Source organism: Neolamprologus multifasciatus, chromosome 17 (genome assembly GCF_963576455.1).
Source record: "Neolamprologus multifasciatus chromosome 17, fNeoMul1.2, whole genome shotgun sequence".
In the NCBI taxonomy this organism is placed as follows: Eukaryota; Metazoa; Chordata; class Actinopteri; order Cichliformes; family Cichlidae; genus Neolamprologus; species Neolamprologus multifasciatus.
Window position 1 is genome coordinate 11,962,774 of NC_140455.1, and position 18,655 is coordinate 11,981,428.

General features: G+C 39.0%; 2 protein-coding genes across 4 annotated transcripts in view; both read left to right on the forward strand.

Annotated features, from left to right (window-relative positions):
• The window catches only part of mylk4b (myosin light chain kinase family, member 4b), a 34,830-nt gene extending 26,622 nt beyond the window's left edge, over window positions 1-8,208 (forward strand). For all 3 annotated transcript variants that reach the window (XM_085138066.1, XM_085138067.1, XM_085138065.1), the window contains 12 exons: window positions 506-587; window positions 1,400-1,769; window positions 1,961-2,181; window positions 3,163-3,268; window positions 3,910-4,003; window positions 5,217-5,326; window positions 5,416-5,557; window positions 5,833-5,903; window positions 5,986-6,114; window positions 6,197-6,428; window positions 6,807-6,855; window positions 6,989-8,208. In XM_085138066.1, the coding sequence (XP_084994192.1) occupies window positions 506-587; window positions 1,400-1,769; window positions 1,961-2,181; window positions 3,163-3,268; window positions 3,910-4,003; window positions 5,217-5,326; window positions 5,416-5,557; window positions 5,833-5,903; window positions 5,986-6,114; window positions 6,197-6,428; window positions 6,807-6,855; window positions 6,989-6,999 (1,617 nt within the window). In that variant the 3' untranslated portion in view covers window positions 7,000-8,208. The remainder of the gene's footprint in view (window positions 1-505; window positions 588-1,399; window positions 1,770-1,960; window positions 2,182-3,162; window positions 3,269-3,909; window positions 4,004-5,216; window positions 5,327-5,415; window positions 5,558-5,832; window positions 5,904-5,985; window positions 6,115-6,196; window positions 6,429-6,806; window positions 6,856-6,988) is intronic.
• Window positions 8,209-18,216: 10,008 nt separating this feature from the next.
• gmds (GDP-mannose 4,6-dehydratase) overlaps window positions 18,217-18,655 on the forward strand; it is a 179,962-nt gene continuing 179,523 nt past the window's right edge. Inside the window, exon 1 of the mRNA XM_085138085.1 lies at window positions 18,217-18,638. Within this exon, the coding sequence (XP_084994211.1) occupies window positions 18,540-18,638 (99 nt within the window). The 5' untranslated portion in view covers window positions 18,217-18,539. The remainder of the gene's footprint in view (window positions 18,639-18,655) is intronic.

An 18,655-nucleotide genomic window follows, 5' to 3' on the forward strand; every position in this document is an offset into this window, starting at 1 on the left:
TGAATATATGTTACAGATGTGTAACACATGCAAGATATATTGTATAGTTCATGCATTCATATAATCTATAGTTACACTGCTGATTCAGGGTTTTTTTTAGATACAGGGTTAAGGAGACAGATTTATTGCACCATATGGCGACTGTCAGATATACTGTATGTAGGGATAAAGTGAATATTTCTCTTTTAAAGTGTGGAACTGATTCGAGTGATGTGTAGCATTTCAACTGCTATAGTTGAAATGCCACATATTTCCTCTTTGGCCAGAAGGAGGCATCTGCTGAGCAAGACATCAATACACTTGAGTTATGAGGGAAAACCTTCGCAACAGAAACTGAGACTGTTTTGAAGCTTGTTGTCACATTATTGCACAAATGGAAATATCTGCATCTATCAGCAATTTTCCTTTCTATGAGAAGTTTCCACCTAGTGCAGGTTTTGTCCCACTTTTGAATGTTACGCACAATGTCTAAAACCTGATCTTTCTTTCCTCTGTTAACATCCAGGCAAAGGATGATAAGGAAAAAGCCAAGCTGAGCCTGAAAGGTTTAAAGGGCCAGAAAAAGAGAAAACCGCAAGAAACGTCAGGTAAACTCAAACAAGATATTACACAATCCACAATCACAAGTTTATGCAGAGCCCACCACAAAATTTCTAAACTCGTTATCTGCATATAATACATCATAAATCTGAAATATATGTACATCATGGACTTTAATATAACAGGGAGACCAGTTCAGGATTTCTGAGAATTTTTTTTGTAATATAAAATATGTGTTCTGTTTAGCATACAAACATAAAATATAAGTAAATGATGGGAAACATATTAAGAAGGCCTTTAAAAAATGTAAATCTTATATGTAGACAAACTATGTAATGATCCCTGGAAGTCTTGCAATGGGTGCACTGCTACATCTGCTGACTTTTTGGCAGACATAAATACAGTTTTCATCATGTTTAAAGGATAACAGCACAAATGGGAGACAAGAGGCAGTTCAGCCTTTATTTAAATATATGAGAAATCAAACAAAACACTACAAATTCAGGCAATGAGGAGAAAAAAAATGCAAAAAGACACTGAAGACATAGCAATCTGGCAAAAGTGAGGGAAGACAGTATAAGAGACCCAAGTAGGAGAATGAAACAGTATCTAAATAAATAAGATACATTCACATTGACCAACATGTAAACGGTCAGAACACAAAAGGCAAAGTGAATAAAATTTAAACAGTATTTGTCTACAATAATACCACCCAGACTAGCATAAGATGTAAATATGTGATGAGTGAATTCCATCTATCTGAGGATTATCAATCATCTGATTACATTCATTTTTAGTAAATATAATACAGCATTTTCACCAAACATCTGGTTGTATCCATGTATTTTCTTCACTACAGACACCTCCTCCCTGAATGAGCCTGTGCTCCAGGAACAGGTGGAAAAGCTCAACAGGCAGAACACCGAGCATTCGCACATAAACATAGAGGCTGAGGGGGATGGAAGAAGTGGAAGACAGACCTCTGTTGCCCAGTCAGACGAAAGGCAGGAGGAGGCTGAGGAAAGGCAGGATGAGGAAGGAGAGGAGGGTATATTTGAAGACTCTGAGCCAGAAGAACAAGAAAAAGAAGAAGAAAAGCAAAATGGAGAAGATGTTAGTCTTGAAAATCGTGGAAAAGTGAAAGATGATGTGAAGACAACGCATAGAGAAGAATCATCAAAATCAGAAAAAGCCTGGATCTGCAGGGCCTCTGTGCTTCAGTATGACAGGTGTGTCTTAGCAAAGCTACCATATATCTTTATGCTACTTGCTATTAAATTCATTAAGTTATCTTTTATTTTCTTTACTTTTACTTCTTTGGATCATCAAGCCAGCTAAGAGGAAATTCTTTTGTTGGGGGAGGAAAAGGGGAACTTCAAATCACATCACACATTCATATTCTGTGCCTTCCTTTCTGAAGCTCCGAGGAGGCTGGTGATGTGGCTGCTTGTAGCAAACGCCATGTCCCAGAAGAAGACCTAGGAAAAGACGACCTCAAAAAGAGCCGGGTGGAGGACAGTAAAGTGGAAAGGGCTGATGGACAGGTCGTAGAGGGAGCCGAGCCACAGGTCTCCATATGTGACCAAGCGAAGACAGAAAACGAAGGGGAGGCGGCGGAGGAAATAAAGGAGTTTATTATTGGTAAGAAAGTGTGTGAGTGCTTCTTTTCTGAAGTGTCCAGGGAGGTTGGGGTGTAGACTGTTACTTTCTACAACTAATGCTACGACATGTAAGTGGGAGTGTTTGTAGAAATCAGGTAAGGAAAGATTTCAGGAACTTGTGTTTTGAAATTTGGGCCTCTGAATCACCGTCAGTGTCAGTCAATATATTGTATACATGCAGTATCTTATCAATGTGTATGTGAGGGAGTAGATACCACAGACTGACAAAGATCAAGAAGTACTGCTGTGCAATACTGCAAATTTCAATATCGATCCAATCCCAAGAACATGCAGGGCACTATTAGAGGAGGACAGGGTTTCATGATGAATGAGATGAATCATCATCAATCTGAAAACTCAAAACACATTTTAATGATCATTAAAACACAGTGATTTTTACTTAACACAACAAAACACACCTTTCAGTTTTAATATATTTTTGGGTGGAAGATGTAAAAAAGCACTTTAGGTCAACCTCTGTTGTTTGAATCTGCTATAAGCTGCAAATAAAAGAGATGTGACAGTCGGCAAAAAAAGATCAGACACTTTTCATAGTGCATCTTTGAGGTATTTTTTTTTTCATTTCCAGTGCTATCCATAAAAGATGCATTTAGGCTTCATGACTTCAGTGTTTCAAAATCCTGGACTGCTCAGCGCAGTATTCATGCATCCTTTAGGCTCTCCGTGTAGACTCAGCTTGATGAGTTACTTTATGACATTTGCCTCTGCGTTCCTCAGACTTTAAATCAGCTTCAGTGTCATAACAGCATGCCTGTGCGAGCGTCACTAACATGTCAGCGAGCACAGCTGGCGGAGCACATAATGAGACGCTGGCATGCTGCTATTTTAAACTACTTTGTTTCTGGGTGCTGAGACCTCTTCCTCAGCCTTCCGTTCCCTCCCTGCACTCAGTAACAGTAACTTGTCTTCTCTTTGCCTTTCTTTTTCATTTCTTCTTTAGACTCAAGTCCTCCACCGCTAGCACCTTTTGACCACCGCATCGTTACTCCCAAACCCCACCAGATCGCCACCTATTACACTATCAACAGAGAGGAGGTCCTGGGAGGGTGAGTGAAACACTCAGAACATTCATCTCTCATTACAACACTTTATTTTCATTTCACTCAGTTACAGGCACAGATGCTTAGTGTGCACTGGCCCTCAATAATGAAATAACAGACGATCTCACACCCTGCGCTAATAATTTTAGTTGCCCTCCAAAGGGCAAATGGTGCTGACCCTCAGGGGGCTCTCTGATGTAACAGACCAGCGCTAAATCCTGCCTCTCAAATAGAAGATTACTCCTTAGCACGCAAACACATTTGTCAAATTACACAAGAGCATAGCCAGAATTTCTAAACAAGTCAATAAACTATTATAATGTATAGACATAAGTAAGAGTCACAAACAAATTGTTATTTTGATATTTAAATGAATTTTCAGCTTTTTAATGGCAGCTGATTTATAAAACCCCTTTGTTTAATTGGTCCGACATAAACATTAAAGAGATCCTGAACAAAACCAATCAAAACCGTATCCAAATACTCTTGAGCAGCAAATACCATCAAACGTGAAACATCATATTTCAGTGCCAGAAATATTTGTTTTTAATAATAAAAATCCAATTTACAGAACGGTTGTTCTCCAGCTCTGCATCCCATCTGTCCACACCTCTAACTCCTCCGTGTGTTTGCTTTTCTTTCATTAGGGGACGTTTTGGACAAGTCCACAAGTGCGTAGAGAACTCGTCTGGTCTGACTCTGGCTGCCAAGATCATCAAAGCCCGGAGCCAGAAAGAGAAGGTGCAGTAATGATTGGCTGGTTAATGCTGAATACGAAACAGAATCCAGGTTTAGCGATGCTGCTGAGATGCCAATTTTCTCAGACAGTCTAATACATGGTCACTTTTATTACTGCGCTATAAAGGATTCGATTTTAAAAATAGACGCGCTGAGGTAATGGACATTTGTCAGCCTCACTGTGTCTTTATTTCTCTCAGTCAACTAGATATGTAGTGGAGGTCAGATGTCAGAGTATAGCTGTGTGGTTAGATTATAATCTGAAGTATTTAAAAAGCTCATTAAACTTGTAGCCAGATCCTCAAATGGCCCACAGCTGGCACTTTGTGTCTGACTGTACATCTGTTTTGTGTTATTTGTATCTAACTATGCCCCCGAATGGCTGTAGTACAGGCTGCTATGAGTTGCATGCTGCTAATACAAATATTTATTTTTTAATCAAGTCCCTTATGTCTGTAACTTCTGTTTCCATTGAACATTTTAAACTGAACCACAAGCAAAAACTGCCATGAAGGATTTGATCTACCTCGTCCCAAACATACCATCTTGACCAAACCAACCTTTCTACAGCAGTCTGCAGTAGCTTAAATCATAGAAAGGACCCTGCCTGTTTGATCGCTCCAGTTTTATGATATGAGGGTCCAAAGAGGAATGATTGTGATTTTGTCCGTGCAGTGAAGCAAAAGGCACTCTTGCTATTTTTGACATGCTTCAATAAGGCAAAATATAACCAACACTTGGCTTTTAAGGTCTTTTTTTTACAAATTCAAAAGCTGATATGTTACACACTGAAAATCCTCAAGACAAGCATTAGTTATTTGTGTTCATAATGTATTCCTTGCAAGCTTTAAAAATCTTGCGGACTGGCTTTTTCTTGTCTTCCTCTCCTTACCCCCAATTGGTCACAGCAGATGGCCCCGCCCCTCCCCAAGCCTGGTTCTGCTAGAGGTTTCTTCCTATTAAAAGGCAGTTTTTCCTTTTCACTATCACCAAGTACTGCTCGTGGCTGATTTTCTGTTTGTTGGGGTTTTCACTGTATTATTGAGTCTTTAACCTACAATATAAAGCTCCTTGAGGCAACTGTTGTGATTTGGCTCTAAAAAATACAATTGAATTAAAATTAATATAGTTTTGTCATTCATTAACTTCCATATTTACGTGTCATTTTCCTATATGTGATTTTAAATTTGATTTACATTTCATTTCCGTCTATCAGGAGGTGGTGAGGAATGAGATCCAGGTGATGAACCAGCTGAACCACGCCAACCTCATTCAGCTATACGCTGCATTTGAGTCGCGTAACGACATCATCCTGGTCATGGAATAGTAAGTTTGTCTCAAGGTGTCTGTGACAATACAAAAAGAGCCTCTACAAACTCGGACTGGCTGTAACAGTGTCTCTCTTTGTGTGGTAGTGTGGAAGGAGGGGAGCTGTTTGACCGCATCATTGACGAGAACTACAACCTCACAGAGTTGGACACGGTGCTGTTTATACGGCAAATCTGTGAAGGGCTGCAGTACATGCATAAAATGTACATCTTACATCTCGACCTCAAGGTAAACCTACTTGAGTCTTCGCATCACAGTAGGAATAATCTCTTTCAGTATTTTTATTTACTTTTCAATATGTTACAACATTCATTTGGAGCCTAAACAGCCTAATGAAAAGACAAGTTTCTAAAGTTTCAAAATAAAAGCTCCCATCTCTGTTAAAGAAATAAAATTTAGGGTGTTGCCTGTGATCTTTTCTTTATCTTTTGCACCTATGCCAAAAAGAAGAACGGCCTCTAAAACACGGTATATGTGACACCAGAATCTGTGTTCTTTTTCAGCCTGAGAACATTCTTTGTGTCAGCAGAGCTACTAACAAGATTAAAATCATTGACTTTGGCCTTGCCAGGAGGTAAGATTTATAGTCACCTCATCTTTCATGCACTGGTTTATTTGAGTATGTTTTTCTCTTATGGTTCTGGTTCCTCTGACAGGTATAAGCCTAGGGAGAAGCTAAAGGTCAACTTTGGAACGCCTGAGTTTTTAGCTCCTGAAGTCATCAACTACGAGTTTGTGTCTTTCCCCACGGACATGTGGAGTCTTGGAGTCATCACCTATATGCTGTGAGTCAAGGAGTTCATTCAGTGCACACACAGAGACACAACCTGTACGGTTCCTAACGTCTGTATTATTCTTAATGTCCAGACTCAGCGGCTTGTCTCCGTTTCTGGGGGATGATGACAACGAGACGCTGAACAACATCCTGGCCTGTGAGTGGAACTTTGAGGAAGAGGAGTTTAAAGACGTCTCAGATGAAGCTAAAGACTTTATCACACGTCTTCTGGTGAAAAGCAAGAGCTGGAGGATGAGCGCAACAGAGTCCCTCAAACATCCCTGGCTGTCAGACCGGAGTCTGCACTATCAACTAAATCGCAAGGTAAATACGAAATTCACCTTACAGCAAAATTTACTTTATAGTAAACAGTGAATAATACAAAATACAATTTTAAAAATGCTTCTCTTTTTTTTTTTTTTTTAGTAAAATGCATCTGAAATATATAAGATCAAAAGTTTATTAATTCAAATATGAATGTGTACCATTCAAGTAAATTTCACTTGATTAGATTTGAACTTATGTAACAACATTAGATGTAAATTTTGCATGTACGCAAATTAGCCAATATGTGTGTAATATCTATTGTAAACATGAAAGGAAGACTTGTTTGTGTTTGTGTTATGCATCTTTGAAACCTCTTTGCTATCCTAATTCAAAGAGTGTAATAACAAACTGTTTTCCTGGATCCTCTTACTGCAGAAAACTAAGTGCCACTCCACGCATGGTCCTCCTTCAGAGAGTAAGACAAGTAAGAGATTTTTGTCTTCGTCTTCCTGTTAGCTTATATATAAATGTTTTAATTAATTTTCAACCCAAAGAGCCTATTCAGTTTCTCAACTTTTCTTCTATTAAGCCAAACATATTGTTTGCTTTCCTCTTAGAAACTATGTGAGACCCTCGGCATGCCTTTTGATAATGAAAGGAGCTGGAGCCCAACACTGGACCAATGCTGCTGTACCTGTGTATGAACTTGATAACTACTCTCCTCCATCCGTCTTCTGCATAGCTCCATATCTTGCAGTTCTGACTCCAGATAGTGTGATGCACGGTAATAACAGACACTCCTATTCTGTAGTGTCTGAAAACACTGATGATGAAGAACCCAAACTGTTGGACACATAAAGGCCACGGGACCTGTCTGCTTCCACATATGTGACAGATCAGCTGTATATAGCATCAAACCATCATTGTTATTCAGCCACAGTTTGTCATATTGTCCTGTTTTCTTGCATGCTTTGCACTTTCTTCATTTATTTTCTCTAAGAGTCAGAAAACATTTGTAAACACAATATAGACTGAATTCTCTTATTTGAATAATATATTTTTGCGATTTTTTTCTTTTAATTTACAAGTCTTATAAAAACAAAATGTTTTTTTTTCTTGAACATAAGTTTAAGTATATTTAGAATTTGATTGAATTTGAAGTCATAGCTGATTAATTTATTTCGTGTACAGCACAGCACTGCATACCCTCACTTCCCGTTGAGGAGTGACAAAATGTTAGTGATCAGTGAGCCAGTGAATATATCTTGGTTTGTGCCATCGTTCACCCTAATTTTTAAGCCCGCATCACCTTCTGTATGCATTTATGCCACCACCTTGTCTTGCTTCGGCAGTTTGGAGTAGCCCTTTCACCTTCCATGAAGGCATAACGAACAACAGAATACTACCTGTGAATAATATATATATATATTTTCATGACTGAAGTGGATTCTTATGTTCATTTATTTACTGGTTCAACACCAGAATGTACTTGAAGAGCTTTTATTCAATAAGTGATTTTTTTCAATGGAGAAGAGCAGGATTTAATGTAGTTATGCACAGATGGTAAGTGCATCTGTGCAGCTCAATTTGACGGAGAGCCAACAACAGAGCAGAGAAGACACCAGCCATTGCTTTGTCATCCCTTTCAAGGAGATGAAAACTGAATGTGAATTCAACGCTCAGTTGTTTGCTTTTCCATTTGGAAGCAGAAAAGCTCTGTGAATTCAATACTTGTGCATTTGAATTTATTATTTCTTTTTCAGGTTTTCTTGTGCAATAATGAAAGATCAGTAATTATGAAATATTATTATGTTAATAAATAACTCACACCAGACAACATTCATAGTGCATCTTACTTACTGGGTATTTTTGGAAATTGAAAAAGAAATATGACAGTAAAGATACTTCTGCTTTGGAATTTGCTTTGATTTTTTAAAAGGTTCTAAAGTAGGGCACCCCTGTTGCTCTCAGGAGAGTAGGTAACCCATGTAACAAAGCCTCTAGTCCTCAATACAGTGGTCTAGGTCCCCCCTTTCCTGTCTTATGTCATATCTATAAAGATAAAGAAGGTACAGCAAGCACTGAAGCCACTGTGTGACTTGTCTCAGGTAGGTCAAAGTCAAAAGCCTTTACTTGGCACTGGTTCAGTACGTAATCTGGCATTTCAAGACCCAGTCAGAGCTTGCTTTATTTAAGCATTATGCAATTCTGTTATTCCAGCTTAATGTACTTGAGTTGGACCAACTTAATTAATTAATGATGAATCAACTTATTTACTGCACTTGAGTCCAACTTAATTTGATGGAAATGATCCAACTCATGCAAATTTTGTTAGGCCAACACAAATACAAACAGAAGTGTGAATAGAAAGCCATTTATTAATGTGGAAATCCTTTCCATGATTATTTAAGTTCACGTAAAGGGTTATTTTTAGAAGTGTTTAACAAAGTCTAGAGTCTGGTTAACATAAAACTTGCCATGTGCATCTTTCAATTTTATGGATTTATAACAAATTTCACATACAGCAGCTGCTACTTCATCCATGCTCTTCCACTTATTACGGGTAGCCTGAAGTCTATCCCAGCTGTCGAGAGGCGGGGTACACCCTGGACAGGTTGCCAGTCTATCGCAGCGATAACACCGAGAGACAGCAAAGAATTTGCAATCACATTCACACTTATGGGTAATTTAGAATAACCAATTAACCTAACCACACTAACTGCATGTCTTTGGATTGTGGGAGGAAGCCAGAGTACCTTGACAGAACCCATGCAAGCACAGAAATACCAATAGCACACATATCGTGTGTATCCTTTTCTGCCCCACTGCAGAAGTGCAGTGAGTTATCTCGCCTGTTTACCTCAACTAGAGTTGCTCAGTTCAGAGGAAAATCCCTCATGTGGTGAAACGGAGGAATAGTCCCTCTTTGTCTCACTGGAGACTGGGACACATTATTTTCTGACAACTAAAGAAATAACATATTTGAACAATCTGATCATTAAAATGAAATACGATTTTATGGGGGTGGCTTATTTCCATCCATGATTTACTTCTTGCCCTATCTGCACTATTTGCACTATCTGCTTAACAATTTCAAACAAGCTGCATAGATGGATTCACCGGATTCATTGAAACTACAAGTGCATGTAGATTAAAGTCCATGAAAATGCATTCCTTTGTCATCTTTAATCTTCTGAGTTTTAAAGTTCATTTGGGATGATTGTCCTGCTACAAAATCTTCTTAATTGAACATGTTATAATTTCTTATGTTTTCAACAAACCAAAAGAAAGTCACCAGATATTTGACCCTTTCATCTCAGAATCTGAACCAGATACAAAATAGGGTACGGAGAGAAACGTAAAGGATTATTTGTATTTGAGGTATATTAACTACTTAATTTTCATATTACTCAATTTCTACAAATCATCATTCTACAGCCTCGCAGAAAGAGAAATGTACCTAAAATCGTGAAAACACGCCTAAGGTCACATTTAATCCTTGTAATCTATAGTGTATCTGCAATTCTGAAGACCAAAAGTAGCTGTAGGTTGCTAAACTTGGCCTTGTGTAGATTTGTATGAAGGCCTCTTTGACTGTTTCAGATGTGATTCCCATTATTTTAATTTCACTATGCACAGACCACACGTAGTGTTTAATTTTTTAAGTTACTCGTTTTCCGTTGTTCCCTGTCTCCTAGTTTTACTAGCCGTTTTAATCCACTTATCTCCAAAATCCCACTTTAAAAAACTGTCAAAATATTTAACCCAAGCCAAAGGAAGACTGCACAATAGCAAATGATTGAAAGGATGTAACTGTATTTAAATATTTGATATGTCTCATGAGATTCTGTGCTTGAATCCCTACTAAGGATTGTATGTCCAGTGATTAATGCAGCATTACGGGAAATCAGCGGCTGGAAGCATCATTACTTCACACAGTCAGCTGCTGAGAATCCAAACCTCATTTAACAACTGAGTTCCAACTGAGTCCCCCTCAGTCTCATCCTCCAGCAATAACAAACATGTCCCTGTGCACAGCAAGGGATTTTTGGCTATTTGCGAAAGAAAAATGACAGTCCAACAAAGAGAAGATAACCAATTTTATGGGTCAAAGTTAAAAACAAAAAAAGAGAGGAAAAAAAAAACAGTATGAGAATGAGGGCGATTCACTGATTAGTTGATATGCTGAGTTAGCGGAGAGTTTTCCAGCTGAGAATTACATTTTTCTCATAAATCCACCAGATAACAGGCTGGGGTTGTGAGTTTACATTGTCACATAAAACCACCCTGTGACCTGCTGAAATTCGAATTGCAATCAACTCGGGGATCTTTTCACATCCATCAAAATATCTGATTGCTGTACCAGAATGAGCCACTTTTTATCAGCGTAAATCAAAACTCTGAAGTGCGAGCAAGGCTCTGGGAAAAGGAAAGGAAGAGGACATCCAAGACCAACGAAAATTCACTTGCTCATTCCCCAGCCTCATCTCAATGAAATCTGAAATGTTTATTAGTGTCTGAAGACTTGGAAAAATACACAAAGCAGTAATGGGAGAGGGAGGGGCAGATAATGCAACACAAGGACATGAAAAATGTAAGAGCTTATATACTTAAAGATGGATAAACTGTAAGACAGCAGCAACGAGACATAAATCCTTCTTGGAGTAGTTTTACATTACAGCAGTTCAAAATAGTTTTAACACTGGACCGTGGTGTAGCCTGCAAATTTCCAATCAGCCACCTACCAATCGGTGGCACATATAAACAGAAGATTTTAACAGTAGATAGGGGGAGTTCTTCAGGGGCAAATGGGGTTAGTATCTTGCCCAAGGACAGCTGGCATGCCGACTGGGGGAGCCAAGGAATCAAACCACTAACCTTCCAGTCAGTAAATACTACCTCAGTAGAAGCTCCGGAGCTACAGCTACCCCAGGGAGAAGAGTTCCCGACATCTAGGGCAACCACGTCCTCATTTGAACAGACAGCACCTCAGCAGACTCTCACATAAACCATCTGGGTGACGAGGTCACTCAGTCACTTATAGCCCAGAGGTTTCTAACATGAGTGCATTCACAGTTTACTTCCCTGAGAACCATGCATCTCCCGGGCAGACCAAAAAACCATGACAGACTGACACTCTTGCCACAGAGTCCCCTAAGTTGCACCCACAAGTAGTGCAAATGATTTGGAATCAGTACAACATAGCCTGGTTGGACATCTTTCTGTCCAAGCGCACAACTCTGCCATCTATGGTTTTTCTTGGTATAGGCCGGCGCCCCACTAAGGGTAGATGCTCTCACCAGTGCCTAGCCAGGGAGTCTCCTTTATGCTTCCCCTTTGATTGTGCTTCAAATCAAATCAAATCACTTTTATTGTCACATCACATGTGCAGGCACACTGATACAGTGCATGTGAGTGAAATTCTTGTGTGCGAGCTTCACAAGCAACAGAGGTGTGTAAAAATACAATAACATAAGAACAAGCAAAGTATAAGAATGAGTAAATCTGAGAATTATATGAATAAATATATGTACATTATAAGAGTGTATGCGCATTACTGAATGTGTATACTAAATATGTATATCTTTGTGTGTGTGTGTGTGTATATATATATATATATGTATATATATGTATATCTTTGTGTATATATATATATATATGTATATATATGTATATCTTTGTGTATATATATATATATGTATATACATATATACAGTGTTGGGAAGGTTACTTTTAAAATGTATTCCATTACAGAATACATGCCCCAAAATGTATTCTGTAACGTATTCTGTTATGTTACTCAATGAGAGTAAAGTATTCTGAATACTTTGGATTACTTAATATATTATCATGCTGTTTACAACTACGTGAATGTACTATTGCTGTGATTTATTACTGTTACTGAAGGTCCGCGGCTCCGAACCGTAGTAAAGGGACCTCTGGCTAATACGGTGGGTTCTGTGTCGGGCTCGTAGCTGAAAACTAGCTTTACTTTGTTCTCTGGGTCAACTTTGCTAGCGAGAGACAGAGAGAGGTGTTGAAAGGCTGCTCCAACGGAACTTATTGTTTTTGGAGGAAAACACGAACACGGTGTGAGTCTTAATAGCTTACTTACAACTGGGCTTGTCAGGCACTCTTCTTGGCTGCAGTGGTTATTATTATATTTACATGCTTCCAGCTCCCGTTTTTGCTCGATGACAGCTCATACTTTTCCTTTTTCTCCCTCCCTCACAGACACATAACGGGTATGGCAGTCCATTCTCCCTGCAGCATGGACTACACTGCCTATGATGCTACATTCTTTAGAGCTATACCTGTAGCATTCTGCCTATTAGCTTAGCACAACAACAACAAAAAGGCCTCTCTCACCCAGGACACACGCAGAGAGAGAGCATCACCCTGTAACCATGGCAACCGTAATGCTGCCACCTGGAACAACAGAACGTAGTTGTCAAACAAAACCCAAACAGTCCTGACCCGCCACAATATGAAACAGGGAAGTACCGCCGTGTAATCCATTTATTTCAACAAAGTAACTGTATTCTAAATACCACCTTTTTAAACGGTAACTGTAACGGAATACAGTTACTCATATTTTGTATTTTAAATACGTAACGGCGGTACATGTATTCCGTTACTCCCCAACACTGCATATATATATATATATATATATATATATATATATATATATATATATATATATATATATATATATATATACATATATGCTGCTCACTCTCTCCACAGCAGTGCCGTTGATGGTGATGGGGGTGTGTACTTCTCTGCACCTCCGGAAGTCCACTATCAATTCCTTTGTCTTTGCGACGTTGAGGGTAAGATGGTTGTCTTGACACCAGTGGGTCAGGGCACTGACCTCCTCCCTGTAGGCTGTCTCATCACCTTTGGTGATAAGACCCACCACTGTAGTGTCGTCCGCGAACTTCACTTGCTTGCTTAACAGTGTGATGCATTTGGCCACAGGGTTCTCTTGGTGGTTTCGGACATCTGGTTCCTGACACCTCTCAGTCTGCTGAGCAGGGACCCACAGGATCTTTCAAGGAGGTTGGAGCTTTTGTCCCGGCTGGGATGCATGGCCACAAGGGGATCTGTCATTCTTCGCTGACTTTGAACCTTCTGTTAACGATACCTTACTCTTTTAACATGGACGGTGTATAAGAGTGTTTGGGGTTAATGCATGGGACAACGGTTTGGACCCAGTCTCCAATCCATGCATGACATGTTGAACTGCCACCACATCTAGGAGTGAGAGATGTTACACTAGTGGAGAATCTAGCAAATGTGCAGGAGCAACCTGGGCAACATCGTGCACATTTGCTAGGTTCTATGGACTTAACATGGCCTCAGGCTCCACGCTAGCCTCTCCTGTACTACCTCTGGCTGACCAGTACATTGTTCTTTGTGACAGCACTGTTCACTGGCAGTAAGAAAGGAATGAATGAAGTTACAAAGGCAACTAAGATCCTGAGAATTCATTGATGACTCAGTCACTTGAAACGTCTTATTGTGAGAAGATTCCTAGAGACCGGATGCAAATGTTTCCTCTAAGCCAGGCAACACACTTGCATTCATTAATAATTCTGTTTCCATTTAATGCAAATGGTCATTTTGTCATGATTTCCACTGGTCCCACTGATCCAGTTGGCTAAAAAAAACACTTATTTGGTACATAAATAGTTGTATTTATGTGGAATACCACAGTAAACCACATTTAACCTTGATGATGATGCATTGAGTTTTTCCTTTCCAGTCACCTTTCTCACTCACTATGTATTAACTGACCTCTCTGTACTGAATCGTATCTGTTATTAATCTCTGTCTCTCTTCCACAGCATGTCTTTATCCTGTCTTCCTTCTCTCACCCCAACCGGTCGCAGCAGATGGCCGCCCCTCCCTGAGCCTGGTTCTGCCGGAGGTTTCTTCCTGTTAAAAGGGAGTTTTTCCTTCCCACTGTCGCCAAAGTGCTTGCTCATAGGGGGTCATATGATTGTTGGGCTTTTCTCTGTATCTATGAAGCGCCTTGAGGCGACATTTGTTGTGATTTGGCGCTATATAAATAAAATTGAATTGAAATTGAATTGAATTGAAGTCATTACCTGATACAAGTTTCATTGAAATATGACTAAAATTGTAGGAACAGTAGGAGGGAGTGTTAGAAGGATGGACTGACCTTTGACCTCAGTAAACAATTTCCTGAGAAGTTTATCATTTTAAGTCTTATTAAATATAACGTAATATTTATTTAGTAAAGTGAGGCTTCACTGGTCTCAGAAAGGAGATAAAGCAGAGTATACTTCTGGAAAAGCCTACTGTGTGACAAGTTGCTACTGTATGAGTGTGACGTGTCTCCCAGTTTCTCTGTCAGCTGCATGGTGCTTGTGGATGTAACTTTATAATCGCTGCCACACCCACTGTTATAACGTCAAAGGGTACTTCATGGAATTTTTGTTTACTGTTGATACGATTGTAAGATAAGACACTGACCTTGGCAAAGGACTTCTTTCTCTGTGCTCATTTTCTTTATTCAAAATACAGGCGCTGTCCTAATTTACAACTTTTCTTTATTTTCAAAAAGATCTCTGGAGGCCTTCTCATCCTGAAAGAGCCCACTATTAACGACTCAAACTCCTGAGAAATGTTCTTCTCAGTTGCCAAGAAGGAATTGCTAGATATCCTATCAAAGTGACCATCTGATCTCAAGTTCTTTCACTTGAACTCAGACCTGCCCTCTGTGGTGTTTCTGCACACTCGACACACGTGTGAAGAATGAAGCTCTCTGCACAGCAGTGCACACACAGTCACTCAAATATCTGGAAACTCACAGCAAGACACCTGCTGCCCAAACAAGTGAGGAGCCTCGGGCTGTAACAGAGCTGTGTGTTGTTCTTGTTTGATCAGGCTGGGTGGATCGTCAGACTGCTGTGCTTCTCAGGACCCAGGGAACATTTCTTTTCTTTTTTCCTTTTTTCATGATGATGTTTACTTTACACTCTAATGAAATCACACCTCCCACCATGCTGTGCTCCCAGAAAAGCTGAGCAGAAAGAGAGCACTTTCTCAAAGCTACTGACACTCTCAGCTGGAGCAGATGTTGTCATACATGATCAAATGTACAAGAACAATAAGAGATGAAGAGCAGCTCTGATTGCTTCTTTTAAGATACTGTCTTAAGTCATTGTGGATCATCTTTTCAAATGACTCCCCTCTCTGGGTCAACATATCAAGTTCTGGTCGTGAATTGTATTTATTTTGGCCCCTGGAGAGACCAATTCTATGACAGATATAACTGCCCACACATAGACTTTCCTCTGAAATTTCTCTGAAATGTCTTTTGAGTCAGAAAAACATATTTTTCCAGATTTGGAGACAATCAAACTTCAGCCAAGTTGCTATGTGGGGATAGATATGTGGCCATTTCTGTTTATTTCTGTATGTGTTTGTCTAATTTTCTAGCTAAATATGAAGAAATTTGGTGATTCGGCGTGAGCAAAAAATAAAAGCCATTACATTTTGATGTGGATCTGGATCACTTTCTACTTTCCGTTGGCTTTGCAAGGAATATTTGAGTATATTTGGTAGCTTCATTGAAGTTGTGATATTTGCATGATGGTTTTCCTAAGATTAAGATGCCAGGCTTTTGGCAGCATCTGCTTTGCATCAAATGGAAACCTACTCAATTCACTTCATTATGCATCCTCACTCACAGTTTAGGCTAACATCCTTGGTACAAATTTGTAATTTTGGCTCAAATAAAAAATTCTTTCTCTCTCTATATCTTTTAAAAGAAGCAAGAGTAAGGAATTTTGTGTTTGGTAATACATCTTGTACCATTGGAAAGCCTGTTTATGTTTATTTCCCCTAAATGAGGCCACATTTTAAGGACAATGCATTTGTGGGTTTGGCAAAAAATGTCAATGAGCTTATTGTGCTGTTGATTCTTCTTTGGTGTTGTTTACTGGCTTAGATGACTAGAGTCTGAAAAAAACAAGAGATACTGGTATGGTGAGGAGGAAGAGGATGAGAAAGTGAGAGTAGTGCTGGAAGAGATAGATGTAGAAATAGAAAATGAAAATATAAATGTAAAACATTTAAATAGTCATGTTATGTTAGAAATAGTAATGTTCTTTGAAACATATACTGGCGATTTTTAAAAATTCAAGTAACTTATTACAGTTATACTATGTATCCAGTGTCTGAATACATTGATTGTCTGACCTATCGCCCCTGGCTGTGTGTCTTACACTGTGCACTAGGAAGACTTTTGTGAGGTGTGTACCCAGGCTTGCTTCGTTATGGACAAGTGACGTGAAGTGCACTACATCACCACAAAAATTGCGTGTTAGTGTTCGAGCTTTTTTCATGGAGCTTGCTGAAAGGAGAAGTGTTTCTCCCGGTATGACAACACTTTGAGCCGATCTCTCCTAATGTAGTATTAGACATAATATGCCTAAAAATAATTAAATGTTATTACTATAATGTTCACAAGTCATTTTTTCATTCCAAGGTGTATGCCAAGCAGCTTGGGTACAACAACAACAAACCTCACCTACGGGTATCATCTAGACAGGAGTGCAAATATCCAAGCCCATATAGGCTTGCTGGGGGTTATTTGTGCACTCCTGTTTCCTCTGTAGCACGTAAAAGGGTTTTCTTCAAAGCAGAAGTGGGTACCACCGAAAAAAACAAAAACAGATGGAGTTTTATAGAGGACTAAGAGTGCCAAAATCAAATATCTAATCATTGAACACATCATTAAATAATTATTTAAGTTTTTCATTATGTACTGAAACAGAAAATAATAATTTAATACATGTATTAAATGAAAACATTTAAAACACTTAATTACTAATTAAAAACGATTAATAACCATCTGAATTACATTTTAATTAATCATTGATATATTAATGAATTTATTTTATCATTCTCGTTTTAATCATTTCATGTATTATTTACTGATGTATTTATTTAATCAATTTTTGTGGACCTCCTGGGAGTGTCCAGACACAGTGGAATAAATATTATTTCTCAATAAAAAAGGAATAAAGTCACCATTGCCCCAGTATTTATGAGAACAATGAGTCCTGTCTTTTGAAAACATAGCAACAATGTTAATGTAAGCATTTACTCTTCCATCATATTTATTTAAACATTGGCTGAAATCATACTGACAGGGTTTTTGACTTCTATCACCATTGCCCACTCCTTAATCAGTAACTGATTATGTGAATGAATAAATCAGTGCATAATTAAAATTAAATTAAGGTGTGGTTATTCTTGGCTTTGATGATGTTGTTTACTACAGTAATCCAAATTAATGTGTTTTTTATTGACATGATTCATACAATACTGTAGATGGGTGTTTTCTTTTAGTCATTTCCTTTTATCATTTTATCATCCTTTTATCCTTTGTTCTGTCATGCTATTGTCACCCTAAAAACATACTGTTTTTTGTGTTTTTGTGGAGGTTTTTCCTCACTTTTGTGCCAGGCCGTAAATATTCACCCTTGCTTTCTTCATTTCCATTGTGTTGTATTCAACTTCCAGTGTTTGTTTTGTGGGTCTTTCAAGAGTTTTTCTATTTGTTGGTATTTTCTTCAGGTGAAGTGTATTTGACCTCAAAGGTCCATCGTAGACTCAGGACCTCCTTGTTGTGAGGCAACAGTGCTAATCACACTGTGCTGTCTATATATAAACAAAACATAAAATAATCAGGATCACGACACTAAAATGTTTTATTTTCAAACTACATTGAAAAGTTTCAGTTGTCCTCAGGTTTGTGAGTTATGGCCTATATTGTGAACAAATACTTGCGAAGTGTTCAAAAGTCTTTTTCTTAGCTGTTAGAAACAACAGTTATTGGTTGCATTTCTCCCTCCGTCCTTCTAGTGACGCTGTTGCAAGAAAAAACTATTTAGCGCTCACAGGCTTTCCTCTCTTTAGGCAAGCGTCTTTTACTGCTTCTTCTCGCTCGGTTCCCATTGGCCAACTTCATCACGCTTCCTCATACGTAACAGCGTGCAGCGGTTTCCAGCTTGGTTTACGGATGCGGCGGGGGGGTCGGTGGTACTCAGACGGTAAACTGACGGAAGCCTTTTGTTGGGTCCGGCTGGTCAGTGAGTCAGCAAACCGTAAACATTCACCCGGTCAGAGATGGCTCAGTGCTTCGAGGCTGCCACCGTTAGCTCCGATGTTCATGGAGAGCCGAAGAAGGAGAAGAAAGTAGCCGTTATCACCGGCATCACCGGGCAGGTAAGGTTACTGCACTG